Source organism: Periplaneta americana, chromosome 16 (genome assembly GCF_040183065.1).
Source record: "Periplaneta americana isolate PAMFEO1 chromosome 16, P.americana_PAMFEO1_priV1, whole genome shotgun sequence".
Classification (NCBI taxonomy): Eukaryota; Metazoa; Arthropoda; class Insecta; order Blattodea; family Blattidae; genus Periplaneta; species Periplaneta americana.
Genome location: NC_091132.1, coordinates 169,631,279 through 169,646,192, shown reverse-complemented (window position 1 = coordinate 169,646,192; position 14,914 = coordinate 169,631,279). Strand labels below are relative to the sequence as shown.

The window sequence follows — 14,914 nt, the reverse complement described above, 5'->3', positions numbered from 1 at the left end:
CACACTACATTATTAGGAAGCTTATATTGTTATTTCCTGTGCTGCAGGAAGGACTATGATGTCAGTTGTGTGTCCATGTATTGCATTGTAGACGATATCAGTCTTGTATTTGGGAGCAATCTTGGCTGAGTAGTCCGTTCTTTTGTTCCCACAAAGCCCTAATGTCCTCTGACCTAATGGAATGTCATTGAGGTTATGTATAAAACACAGTTTGCTCATCTTATTTTTTAGTTTTAATATATTTCTCGTTTGTTCCTGCAAATCTTTCATCTACAAATTAATAATAACATTAATAAGTAAACAAATTTCTCAGTGGTCTCATGCATTTAGCATTGAAGCAGGAAAGTGGATCATAATATGAAAATGTGGATGTACGAGTACATAATCGAACAGTCTAATTCAGACGTGGGCATTTAAAGAGATGCTTCGTAGTACTCTGATTGCTGCAACACGCATCACCTGTTAACGTAATACTCAGCGGTGGATTGCGTGAAGTATTGACACACGGAAAAAAAGATACAGTTTTCTACAAATGTTATTTTTATGAATAATGACAATGAAAGGAAACAAATTTTCCAAACAAATACAAACTATTTTACAAAAAGCTGAAACATAACTGTATTTCTAATTTAAACAATTACTGTAAAAGCCTTATAAAATGATATAAAACGTACAATTCCACAACAGTTAAAAAGTAATGCCATAATCTGAACCTATTTGTTTTGAAAGGGTATCAGTCAATAATTTTCATCCTTTCAAAATAAAATTCAGGAAAGTAAGGAAAAATAGATTCTTAACAAAATATAAAGCAGATTACTAAGAAACAGAAAAACAACAATTACGCTATTTTTTAAACTTCTTACTGTAGTTCTTTGTTGTTTTTGTCAATTTACGTCAATTGACTCATGCCCTTAAAGGAAAGGATTCGTTTATTCTTCTTCGTCACGTAAATCAGCAAGTGTTTCAAAATTTGGAGTTATGTCAGACATTGCAAGTGTGAGCTGATAGAATAAATTTTCGTCTGAAATGCGTGATCTTGATTTGGATTTTACAATGGCCAACTGAGAAAAAAAAACTGTTCACAAATAAAGGTTGAGCCAAACATAGAAGCAATTTTCATAACAAAACTCCGAAGATGTGAATATTTTACTTTGCAAAGTTGTTTAAGCTTATATACATCTAAACCAGCCATATTTGTGCACTTGCACTTGGGGTTTCGCGGCCAGACGCGCTAACCGTTACGCCACAGGTGTAGACTACTATTATTATAAAAAATAAAATAAAAAAATTTGTTCCATTAAAACGAGTCTCTTCATAATGTCGCTTAATGTGCTAGTAAAATTTTGTAGCATAATAAGCACCTAACGCTCTCCCCTTCTTCGCAACAGAAGAATTCATTTTTCCATTCTTTGTGGAAATAATATTTTTGGACTTTTTTACTTCTGGAGCTTCCTTAGTGAGTGACATTTTTTTTTAGCGAAATCCACCGCTGACCGCCAGTGCTTCAACCTGTCGGACAGGTACCCTAGCTAGGGGTGTGGAGGGAGGGAGATCACGTCCTTGCGTTCGACTCCGTTCGACATGTACTACTGATGCCCACGTCTGGTCTAACTGGAAGGAAGTTAGATGACCGCTCTGGAAACAACTGCACCATGATCAGCGCTAATGTAGCTATTCTACTGATTGTGACATTTTCCATTCCAGTGTTGCAGGTGGCCATGACCGTGGATTTTCACAATATTGCGTTCTTCCTAGCGAAAACAGTGGCATCATTAAGCAGTGCTTAGGCAATTGTGTTTGTGAGAGGGGCATACATAGCCAGCATTGTGACATACTCACTAAACAAAAAGCGATTTTGAGTACAGACCCCCGTAAAGTGACTGTGGAATGCAATGTGTCTGATAAGCATTTCACGGAAACCAACAATCCCAAAGGTGATGCACGTGAAAACTCCGGCGACAATCTTTTGAAGTGCGATGTTTGTGGCAAGTGTTTCTCGAAACTGAAAAACTTGAAAATGCATTCACGTATCCACAGCGGCGAAAAACCATTTAAATGTCAAGACTGCGGAAGATTTTTCTCGGATTCCAAAACTCTTAAAGTTCATACACGACAGCACACAGGCGAGAAACCCTACGTCTGCGATGTTTGTGGCAAGAGTTTTGCGCAGTTGGGTAGCCTGAAAATACACCAGCGCCATCATACAGGAGATAGACCTTTTAAATGCGATGTTTGTGGAAAATCATTTCTGCATTCCGGAAGCCTCAAGACCCATTCACGTCAACATACTGGAGAAAAACCCTTCACATGTGATATATGTGGCAAATGTTTCACGCAATCAGGCAGGCTCAAAATGCATTTACAGCAACACAGTGGACGAAAGCCTTTTACATGCGATGTCTGCGGGAAGTGTTTCTCGCGTTCGGGAAGTCTCAATATCCATGTACGGCAACACACCGGCGAAAAACCCTTTAAATGCGATGTTTGCGGGAAATGTTTTTCGCGCTCAGTTCGGCTAAAAACACATGCACGCCTCCACACCGGGGAAAAACCTTTCAAGTGCCACGTTTGCGGTAAATGTTTCGCAGTTTCGGGAAATCTCAATATCCATGCGCGCCAACACACCGGTGAGAAGCGTTTCAAGTGCGATGTTTGTGGAAAGTTATTTTCGCATTCGCAGAGTTTAAATATTCATTTGCGTCAGCACTTTGACGACACTCCATTCAAGTGCGATGTTTGTGGGAAAAGGTTCTCGCTTGCAGAACGCCTAAAAACACACGCTCGCCTACACACAGGAGAAAAGCCGTTCAAGTGCGACGTCTGTGGTAAGTGTTTTACGCAGTCTGGTAATCTCACTATACATGCAAGGCAACACACTGGCCAAAAGCCTTTCAAATGCACAGACTGTGGAAAGTGTTTCTATCATTCGGGAGCGCTGAAGACACATGGACGCTTGCACACAATAGTGTAGGCCTAAATGTGTGTGTTAATTGATTCTGACATTTAGTTTCTCGAAAGTAATGCATATTTACAGTCAAAATTGAATCACACGATATTGCATAAATTTCTCAGATATAATAATAATAATAATAATAATAATAATAATAATAATAATAATAATAATAATAATAATGATTTATTTAACCTGGCAGAGTTAAGGCCATACGGCCTTCTCTAACACTCAACCAGGAGTAAAAACTGCGTTATAGAAACACTACAAATTTACAAAGTACACACAAAACTGAATAAGATAATAATAATAAAATGTAAACAACAAGTAAGAAGAAATCAGACATAATATATAACATACAGAAAGAAAGAAAAAAGCATAATAAAATGTGAACAGCAGGTCAAAAATAAATGAGGCCTACAAAGTATAAAAAAATAAGAATTATTGATAATAATAATAATAATAATAATAATAATAATAATAAATAAGAATAGTAATGATAATAATGATAATAATAATATTAATAATAATAATAATAAATAAAATAATAATAACAGGCCTAATAGTAATAATAATACTAATAGTAGTAATACAATAGTGCAGTACAAAGCATACAATGAATACAATATTTTTAAGTATACACAGTAAGGAAAATTATGTTTATATGTAGCTTAACTTATCACATTAGAGATATACCATTATCGGAAAATATGAGAACAAAAATATAAAATAAGTTAAATATCACTAGAACATAAAAAAAATGTGAATACGTGGAAACATGCAATACAACACTTGTCATAATAGTAAGTTAGTTTGGCAACTCGTCATAAGATAATTTTCTAACTTGGATTTGAAAGATTTCAATGTTCGGAAGCCCTTGACTTCAGGCGGCAGAGAGTTCCAGTGACGAGAGGTAGCAACAGTGAAAGATGAGGAATACAGAGATGATGTGTGAAGTGGAATTTCTAGCGTGTTATCGCGTTGTGATCGAGTATTAATATTATGATAGCGAGAGAGAGTATGAAATCGAGCGAATAAATAATAGGGGGATGAAGTGTGCATAATTCGATATAGGAGAGAAAGTGAGTGCAGATTTCTCCTCTCATGTAACCTAAGCCATGATAACTTCTCGAAAGAAGGTGAGATATGATCATAGTATCGAACATTACAAATGAAGCGGACGCACGCGTCGAACCTATTTAGAAAGGAATGTTGTTGTTGTGCCGAGGATTATGATAAGAATCATAACTTTGTTATGACCATAAGCAATATATTTTCACTTTATTTGAAAGTAATGAAATCGTACTTATTAAAACATTTCAGTTGAAGACATGCTTTGACATACGACAGAGATCGCTTCCTGTTTCGACAGATTACATTTTAGTACAAAGTCAATCTTAGCAACAGCTGACATATAACCATAGTCTACTATATACAGTCGCGAAGCTCAATATGTAGTAAAAATGCAAACATGAATAGTTGCCCACCACTAGGATCGCTACTATCGCCTCATCATCGCAGATCTCTCTCCTAGCAGCCGACAAAATATGTCGTGTTCTTTTGGAAAAATTAAGACCTTCCTTCCAGTATTGAAATATTAAATGCATAAAGTTAATTTATTATTTTAATGAAGTATATTAAATTCCACCATAAACTCGAAGATACCTGCAAGAAATAGGTTAATATTATTTTTGTTTGTGCAAAACGAACTGAAATTTACTATAATCGCTTCACTCATTCAAGATTATAGCGATAATTAACTATGAAACCAATAAATATTAATTTTCATTTCCCTTTACAACAATAATAATGGAAATATGAATTAATGGAGTAACTTACGTGTACCGGTACTTGTAGTGTAGGCTTACGTAGTTGAGGTTAAGCAATAATAATCACACCAGAATTGGAAACAAAACGTGATTAATAAATTTTATTGTAACAGACTTTTCTACGTCTCTAATAAAGTAGCAAATAAAACTAACAACAAAATTAACAGCTGTAATTAAAAACATATCCTCTGAAAAAAAAAAGTAGACCTAAGCAATAATAATCCCACCAGAATTGAAAATAAAACGTGATCAATAAATTTAATTAAAACAAACTTAATTTTTCTACGTCTCTAGTAAAATACTATTATTCCAATTATTGTATTTTAGCCATTAACATTTTCATTACAACCAATAACGAACATTTCACAAGCATCAATGTGAAATACGCAACGAGCTAGCACTCGATGGAAATACGATTCAGTCCAAAGTCGACCGTGGACAGTCTATTGTTTCTAGTTGCTAACCGCTTGGAGCGCTTTATCACGAGATTTGCAAAAAATCACCTCAAGCTTCGCGACTGTATATAGTAGACTGTGATATAACGAAAGATACATATATTATGCAGCGTCTCTCGCGAGACTTTTTAATTGGCGAATCATTCCGGTCTCGATTTCAAATTGGGTAAATCAATAACAGAGATTCAGTCGTGAGAGTTCCTTAAATCTGTATTGTTCTAAGTGACGACCTGAAACGCCGATCTGAAATAATGGTTAAGAATCAAAAGCGTGGTGTTTAGTGAGTGCGATACCGTCTTTTTAGAAAATTCGCGGGTAAAATAGCGTCACTCTGTTACCTCACAAAGGACGCGGTTCCAGAACTTATAAATGGACATGAAACGTCGAAAACGCGGTCATTAGTTATTGGTCAAGACAGCGGTCATGCAGTAGCGGTCGTAACTTCCCGATGTCCAGGAAGAAGTTCTGAAAATGGCATCATCTGCGAACAGCACCAGGGTTCGCCCTACTATCAACTGTAGGTAAAGTCATCAGTTCAATTCTTGTACTTTATATTTAACTAGTTCATTTTGATACTTTAAAATTAACAGCAACTTTGATTCTTCTTAAATCATTCAATTTCAGCATTCAATATTCTACCTGTAATAAATTGATATCTTATTAATAAACTTAGTATTAGTGAATTTCTACATTTGTGATTATTTCGAGAGCCTGAGATCACATTCGAAGTAGGAATCCCTCCTATCCATGAGCAAGTACAGTTTATAAATTATCAGAGAGTTAGGATGTATAACGCAGTGTCTAATTTGTTGTGTTGTCTTGATAGTAGATTATAACTCGCGATTATCTCAAAGATAAGCCATCCGCCCTTGCCGTGGCAAGTGGCACAACAATAACTTTTGGTGTCAGATATAGTATAACAAAAATTGGTGTCAGAAATGGGCACAACATTGTAATAGAAATAAAATATTTTTGCGATTGTTTCTTAAATGGAATCTATAATTGAATGATTTGTTTCCAAAACCTGCTAATTCATTTTCTGAATTAAAATATAATATATAGGTTTTGGTCCTGAAGGACAAAATTAGAAGATTTTTAAAGATAAATCGCACTTCTAAATACCATTTTCAGTGACAAATAGAAGCATTGGATTCAGAGTGTAGGAAATATGTTTATTATGTATTTGGTGAAAATCTCTTTTTGAGCAAAATATAAGGAATTGGAAGCAGATCATTCAGTTTTTTGTTGTATGAAACAACATTTCCTTTACGTAGTATTTCATTTGTTTTGTACTAACGTTATGGTTACTGTGTTACTAGAGCACTTTTTTTTTAAATCAACATGAAACAAGATGTTCTTAACGAAAAATGACCTTTTTATGTGTCTCACATGTCCGTGTTCTTTTAATGTTGCTTCTCTTCTATTCGTTCACTGAGAAAGTGGTCGCAGATTTGGATGAGTTCCGTTAAATAGTAGCCTACGCATACTTTTGTTGTGTGCACTGCTGTCTTAAATTGACTGAGCATATTGGAAATTAAATCAATGGCGTTCCCAAAGAACGCTGATGAAATGTTCATAGAATGCAATTTTCTTATCTCGAAGAGGAATGGTGAACGGGTTTAGTACCAGAGCTTGACATAGCTTCAAGTAATTAAAGAATACAATAAGGTTATTATATTTCATTTCCAATGGCAGGTACTATCACCCATGAGGAATTGGCACGTGTCTATATTGACCCGTTAAGACGTGCACAGAAGTGTCTAGAAGTTGGTGGAGGGCACTGCTATGAATGTTAGTGCAGGACACATTCATTTATTCATTTTATTCCATTTTTTTTTAAGTTTATTTCAAATCAAATGCGATGAGACAGGCCGGTTTTATGTACCCAACCCTGTACAAAAGGAATATGTTTGTTGACTTCCCCGAAATGACGTGATCGAAACTGCGATCGAATCATTCTTGTTACAATTATTACCTGTTGCTTTCGAGCTTATTCCCAAAATTAAGGTGAATGTCAGGTTTTCTCTTGGCAAGTCTTTGTTTCATATCGCAGTTTCATCAACGCAAATGGCTTTGCAGCTGATACATCATCGTTAAATAACTTTTTAGAAAGTAATGTATAACGAAAGATTCCATAGCACTTCTAAGCAACGAAATTCGCTTGTCAAGTTAGTGGACTGTGATTACGGTTTTTAGACATATTTAACAACGATACACCAATTACTATGTTATGTATTATCGATTGATTTCATAGCAAGTTGTTATTTGTCGAGGTGAGGTTAAGGGTTTCTCAGTGTTGCCTGACTTTCATATTACAGTTATAAAAAACTAAACCCGATAATGGCCTAAGTGGGGATCCCTTTGTGAGTGCAAATTGGATGAGCATCCAAAGTGAGATTAGATTAGATCAGATCTTTATTGGCTGATAGAATTACAAGCATTCATAGCATCACCAGTACACAAGACAAATGACGTAACATAACAAATAAAGTTAATTCTAAATAAGCTTCGCATGCAGGACTACAAAAACAGTTGAATGACATGAAATATAGCTGTAAGCTTGATCTTCAGTCTCCAGGGCTACCTGGAACATAAAATGATCAAGGAGAAGAAGTTAACTTAAAATTTTTAATTTACACATTAATTTGTCCAAAATGGCATACGTGTTAATAAAATGTTCTTTGCCTCTTTTTTTTTTTTTCCATGTTGTTTGATATTTTGCGGAACTTCATTATATAAATTGCTGCCTCTATGTGATATGCTATTAAGACTTCAGGTAAGCCTGGTAATTCAAATGTATGTTTTGGGATGTTCTGGTGTTATACTCATGATAGATTGAATTTCTTTTAAAGGAATCTATGTTTTGATGGATAAAGCTACGTTAGTGGCTTCCAAAGAGGCAATATATGTTACACATAACTCTTTATATTATATAGTTCAAGTCTGACATATTTTAATTATTCGACGAAGCTATATCAGCTTCGAGATTTATTAGTGTCTGTTAAATTGGTTGCAATTGTAGTTTGTCATGATAAGACTGAGAATTTTTCATAGATTTCATGACATTACCTTACAGAGATCGAAAGTTTGGTAAGATACACAGCCAAGCGAAAGCCTTGGATATCTATATTTGACTAGATGGCTGCGTTTTATGATTATGATAAGCAAATGAAAATATATTTTCTCCATTAGATCTACGGGTTTAGTACCAGAGCTTGACATAGCTTCAAGTAATTAAAGAATACAATAAGGTTGTTATTATGTTTCATTTTCGATTAATTAAAATGTGTCTCAGTGAAACGTACAGCAGAGTTCGTATAGGTCAGTTTCTGTCAAATGCGTTTCCAATTCACTGCGGGCTAAAGCAAGGAGATGCACTATCACCTTTACTTTTTAACTTTGCTCTAGAATATGCCATTAGGAAAGTCCAGGATAACAGAGAGGGTTTGGAATTGAACAGGTTACATCAGCTGCTTGTCTATGCGGATGACGTGAATATGTTAGGAGAAAATCCACAAACGATTAGGGAAAACATGGGAATTTTACTTGAAGCAAGTAAAGAGATAGGTTTGGAAGTAAATCCCGAAAAGACAAAGTATATGATTATGTCTCGTGGCCAGAATATTGTACGAAATGGAAATATAAAAATTGGAAATTTATCTTTTGAAGAGATGGAGAAGTTCAAATATCTTGGAGCAACAGTAACAAATATAAATGACACTCTGGAGGAAATTAAACACAGAACAAATATGGGAAATGCCTGTTATTATTCGGTTAAGATGCTTTTATCATCCAGTCTGCTGTCAAAAAATCTGAAAGTTAGAATTTATAAAAGTTATATTACCGGGTGTTCTGTATGGTTGTGAAACTTGGACTCTCACTTTGAGAGAGGAACATAGGTTAAGGGTGTTTGAGAATAAGGTGCTTAGGAAAATATTTGGGGCTAAGAGGGATGAAGTTACAGGAGAATGGAGAAAGTTACACAGCACAGATCTGCACGCATTATATTCTTCGCCTGACATAATTAGGAACATTAAATCCAGACGTTTGAGATGGGCAGGGCATGCAGCACGTATGGGCGAAACCAGAAATGCATATAGAGTGTTAGTTGGGGGCCGAAGGGAAAAAGACCTTTAGGGAGGCCGAGACGTAGATGGGAAGATAATATTAAAATGGATTTGAGGGAGGTGGGATATGATGATAGAGAATGGATTAATCTTGCTCAGGATAGGGACCGATGGCGGGCTTATGTGAGGGCGGCAATGAACCTCCGGGTTCCTTAAAAGCCAGTAAGTATTATATTTAATTTCCAATTGCAGGTACTTTAATATTATGCACTGTCCATTTATTTATAAATTTATAAACCAGCAGTAATCACCTGGAAATTATAACAAACGCCAGAAAGTGTTGTCATTTTTCACATACTTGTAATGATCCCATTCTGAACGTACAGCCAGTAGGGGGCGGTGTAGTAAGTGATGCATGCCTGTTGGTTACAAAGAGTGCGTCAGAATTCCAAAGCAGCGCAGGTATTCAGTTAACAGTCATGGCCAATTGTGCTGCAGCCGTACTTCACTAATCAGATGTGATGGTAATATACAGAGTTAGTTAAAAGTCCCACACTACCTAAATAACTTTTGAAGCATGTGGTTCAGTGATATGAAACTTGGTATGTGAACACCCAATATATTATTTGAGCTATACCAACTGCTTTTCAAAAATTACCCACACTTGATACTTCTGTACAAATTCAGTGTTACTAAGTCAAGGAAACGGACAAGTGTATCGAATATTAAAATAATAAACGCATCACCTAAATAACTTTTGAAGTGACATGAAACTTGGTATGTGAGGATAACCATATGCCAAGAACTCAATAATGGTATTACCGAGTTTTTGCTGCTTCCGGTTTAACCGGAAGTAACTCCAGCTCTCTTATTTTAATTGGGACACCCAATATATTTTTTATACCATTATTGAGTTCTTAGCATATGGTTATCCTCACATACCAAGTTTCATGTCACTGAACCACATGCTCCAAAAGTTATTTAGGTGGTGTGGGACTTTTAACTAACCGTGTAGATAACGTACTCCAGATCACCTATAAGCTTTGCTAGCTAGCTCTCTTTCATTTAATTAGTTTATTGCGAATCCCCCCTTTTCTTTTTGTTGGCAAAAGTGTTATACTATTGATTCGGCAATATGCAAGGATTCATTGGAAAGTTACCACTTCATACACATTTTTGCATTCCTCAATTTCTACAGAAGTGACCAGGCAGCTTATATCTTTTAGAGATTGCATCCCTGATGTTGGACAGAATAACTGGTGAATGTGTGATAATTAAACTGACACAGCACCACCCGAGTAGCATTATTATTATTATTATTATTATTATTATTATTATTATTATTATTATTATTATTATTATTATGCCCATAGGGTATATACCTATGTCAACAAGACGCTAAATTATTTCTAGAGTCTGTTGTAAAAATTTTAGAATAAACCTAAATATCTGTGTACCGTATGCTACAAGTGCATTTCTCCACTGTTGCCAGATAAATGACACGCATCAGTCGTATCAACTTATGAAAATTTCCGTACTTCAAAATAAAATTGTCGTACATTTCTCAACTTACTAATAATAATAATAATAATAATAATAATAATAATAATAATAATAATAATAATAATAATAATAATAATTATTATTATTATTATTATTATCCGCGGCACTACAGCCCTTTAAGGGCCCAGACCGACCAGCCGGCTCCTGGCTTCGTAGCCAGGAAGCATACTGAAGCAGAGGTAGACGGTCATCCAACCAGTCGCCCTCGGTAGCGCAGTTGGTATAGCGCTGACCTTCTATGCTCGAGGTTGCGGGTTCGATCCCGGCCGAGGTCGATGGCATTGAAGTGTGTTTAAATGCGACAGGCTCATGTCAGTATATTTACTGGCATGTAAATGAACTCCTGCAGGACAAAAATTCAGACACACCGGCGACGCTGATATAACCTCTGCAGTTGCGAGCGTCGTTAAATGAACCATAATTTAATTTAATTCGTCCAACCAGAATGGCGGTATCGTATGATTATCAACAGTAATCTCACTAGACGTTTTGATTTATCTAGAGAAAATCAAAACTCGAGTGGGATTTAATTGACTATTACACGATTAGAAGAAAGTAGGCTATATAAAGATTAGAAGTAACAAAGTGTAGAATAAAATATTAATTGGCTTACGAAAATACAACCGTCTTCAAATGTATTATTGTACCATCTCAACATTACGCTAGATGGCAGTAGTGTTTTATGATGATGATGTTTTCTTGTTACCGGTATCAGTTGTGCCAACTATGGAATCATCATTGAACTCTGTGGACTGTTATTAGTCGAGAAGGCTTTGTTGATTCAGTTTCATTTTTATTAAAACATTTGCATTCCATTTCAATCATCCGGATCCCAATAATCAACGTCACTTGACAGATGATTTTCAATAAATCTTAGTATTAAACAATCTCTGTTACGTGACTATCCATAATATATAGCAGAAGCTATAACAAACATAACCTAAATAATATAAACAGGTGTTAGAAAAGTTTTAATTAGGGATAATAAAATAAACAAGAAACGTTTTAATTAACGATGATGAAATAAAAATAAACATGCATAATTTTAAAAGAAACAATTATTGAAAATACAATTTTCAAATTAGAATGTTTTGGTGGTTCATTTGATGTTATATTGGACGTGTGCGTAAAAGAAGTGAACTCGTTGATGTACATGGTGTATCCCTCAACTTATTCAGGATTTCCGAATGGTGCTCTTCATATATGACCAGTGATCTTTATTAATTCTTGTTCTTGAATGCCAAAATGCGAGTCATATTTGAAAGTGATGTGCATCGACTGGAGTGGTTTGTAATTTTCTGTTTTTTTTTTTTTTGACGGCCAAACCAGTGCAGTTTGAAATGTTGGCAAAGAAACAAATGCTAGTGTAGTGATAAAAATAAACAAATGCTAGGGACGCGATAAAATTGTGCGATAAGCGGCCATGATTTGTTGAAATACGTCCTTTCATACCATTTTATTGGTCGAAAGTAGTGTGACGTAGTAAAAGTGTAATAGTCACTATAATCTCTCCAGCCGTTTTCATAACCGTATTTTGCTACGTTTGGTAGCTCTCCAAGTGCACCACGGTGCAGGATGGGCTCCAGTCCCATATGCAGTAAATGAAATTTAATGGGGAAATTTCTTCCCCCATGAGGACTCGAACCAGCGCGCATTTCGTAACACGAGTCCTAGGCAGGATGCCTTAGTCCACGACCTCTTAGTATACATAGTATTCTAATCCAACGTTGTGGAGAATAGTTACCATATCTGATGGTGAGACGAGCAGGTCAAGGTTCAAATCCTGGTTTCTTCATGGTTTTTCTTCAACCCATTAAGAACAATTGCTGGGTAACTTTAGACCCTGGACCCTTGTCTCATTTCGCTGGCATTATCACCTTCATCTGATTCAGACGCTAAATAACAATTGCAGCAAGTATGTATGTATGTAAAGTCAGCAGCCTGACGGCTGGTTTGAACCTCACGTGTGACTCCAATAAGGCATCATTAATGAGGGAACTAAGCTAGGAGATACTGGAGTAGTGTGGCCAATAAACGGTCGTAAAATAAACTAATAAAAATATATCATTGATTAAAGTTCACGTGAACACTTCTTTTGTTAAAAACATAAAATTGTTTAGTCACACGTTAAAAAGTGTTAAAATTAAAAAAAAAAAAAGTTGTATACCTTGAACAGACGGCCCGTTTCGACGTGATGTTATGTCTTCATCAGTGTCTCCTGAACTACTGGTGATCTTGAATTCTGCGATGTTCATTCGTCAGTTGTAGGGGTGGGGGTGTGTTGCTCTTATGGTGGGGCTGGTTGTTTGTGTGTTATGATGTATCATGACGTCGAACAATGTAGATATTTCTGTGTTGTGTTATTTGTTTTGTATGCTATCTTGTATTTTAGTTTTCTGAATGTAGTTGCAATTTTGTAAGTATTGGTATTGTGATATGTTAATGTTATGTATTTATTCTCACGCTGTGTTTGTGTTGGTTTGTTCTGTTTTTGTTTTGCCTTTTTTATTAGTGTGTCTATTATGTTAGGGTTGTATCCATTGTCTTGTGCTATATATTTAATTCTTCAGTGTAGTTGTCATTGTTCCATATCTGCGATGTTTCGAAAGAGTTCAGACAAGTTGGGGGGGCAGTGCCTATGAGCCTTTCGTAAATACATTTAACCAATTTCTTGGCGCAAGCAGCTGGGCATGGAATGTGAAAAAATTAAATTTCGTCCATCAGTAGTGGGAAAATCTAAACATGTTACAAGTATATGTTAAAAACTAGAAGAATCAGGCTATAATATGAGACAAAAAATTTCATTTTTTAAGAAGAATTGTCATTCTAGGGGTCGATGCATACCTTAAGACGCAGATCGTATTGAATCCCCGTTTTCATGGAATTTTCAATACGGTAATCAGATTCAGATCGATTTGAATATCCATGAAAACGTAGTGATTATTTTATTCCTCTGAAATGTAATTTGGTGTAAGTGCGTCTGCATTTACCACTCTTGAGAGGATTATTCGTTCAAAACTTTCTTACGTAGATGTCATAAATTGATAGTTCGTCTTATTTGGGACATTCTATCGTGTTTTCATCTCACGTCTTATTACAAGGTACAGTGCAGACGTTATCATGAATAATATATCGCGGTTTCCTGCAATTGTGCAATATCCTATAGTCGGAAATGAAATCAGACATTTCCGGGAAAACGTAACCACACAGATCCGCCAGCAGATGAACAGTAATCAATCCTTCTTCGCTGGCAGGCGTGATGTGATGTGATGTGAGTATAAAGATAACTTATGTCTTTTCTATTGCTTGGCATCTTAACTCTCTTGTCGTCTATAAAGTTGTATGATTAAACGGACCTAATGGGGCTGGGGAGAGATAAGTATAAAAGATAATCGATTTTTACATGTGCATTAATATTTCTTCAATTCAAATGGGGATAGGCTTACTGACAACATTTTATTTCTACTGCCTCTGAAATGATAGACATGCCGTCAGAGGGTCACTCGGCAATCACCCAACACGGGCTCGTGTTACATGTATTTGGATGGGCATTTGTCAAAAGCGTAGATATCACATTTTTTATTCATTTTTTTATTTTTTCAATGATTATGAATCTATAGCGGTTTCAGAATAAGAAGGCATATGGGCTAAGCCAATACAGTGCTCGCTGCTGTACAGCGTTGGCACATGTTGCGTGAGACGTAAAAGACAGAGTCAGCATATACGTGTGACAAGGACGGAAAATACCTGCTAGCGGAGTGACAGTCTTGTGTCTCATGTTTAAATACTCTTACTGAAGTCACTTTTATCCCAATTTTTATTATTTTATGCTCGACCATGCCGAAATGTAGTAATTATACACCTGGCAGCAGTCCTTTAATGCATGTCATTAAAGTACACCTACTCATTAAAGTTCAGGTTTTCGATTATTCTCGGATATGCAATCGAAAGACAACGAGGGAAACGTCACGGAGGCTGGAAATCCAATACTGTCGCAGAAGGTTATGTTCTGTTACTATAATAATTAGCGTTAATTGTAAATAATATTCA

At 35.8% G+C, this 14,914-nt stretch overlaps 2 protein-coding genes across 3 annotated transcripts in view; both read left to right on the top strand.

Annotated features, from left to right (window-relative positions):
- Positions 1-3,245, top strand: part of LOC138691433 (zinc finger protein 62 homolog) — a 30,360-nt gene extending 27,115 nt beyond the window's left edge. The window contains exon 10 of the mRNA XM_069813360.1: positions 1,705-3,245. Within this exon, the coding sequence (XP_069669461.1) occupies positions 1,705-2,971 (1,267 nt within the window). The 3' untranslated portion in view covers positions 2,972-3,245. The remainder of the gene's footprint in view (positions 1-1,704) is intronic.
- A 240-nt stretch (positions 3,246-3,485) lies between these two features.
- The window catches only part of LOC138691882 (uncharacterized), a 49,195-nt gene continuing 37,766 nt past the window's right edge, over positions 3,486-14,914 (top strand). The window contains exon 1 of one of the 2 annotated variants that reach the window (XM_069814456.1): positions 3,486-5,751. The gene's annotated coding sequence lies outside the window, so the exon portion shown is untranslated. Of the gene's footprint in view, positions 5,752-14,064; positions 14,131-14,914 lie in introns of those variants that run through there. The other variant, XM_069814457.1, reaches the window with a different exon arrangement.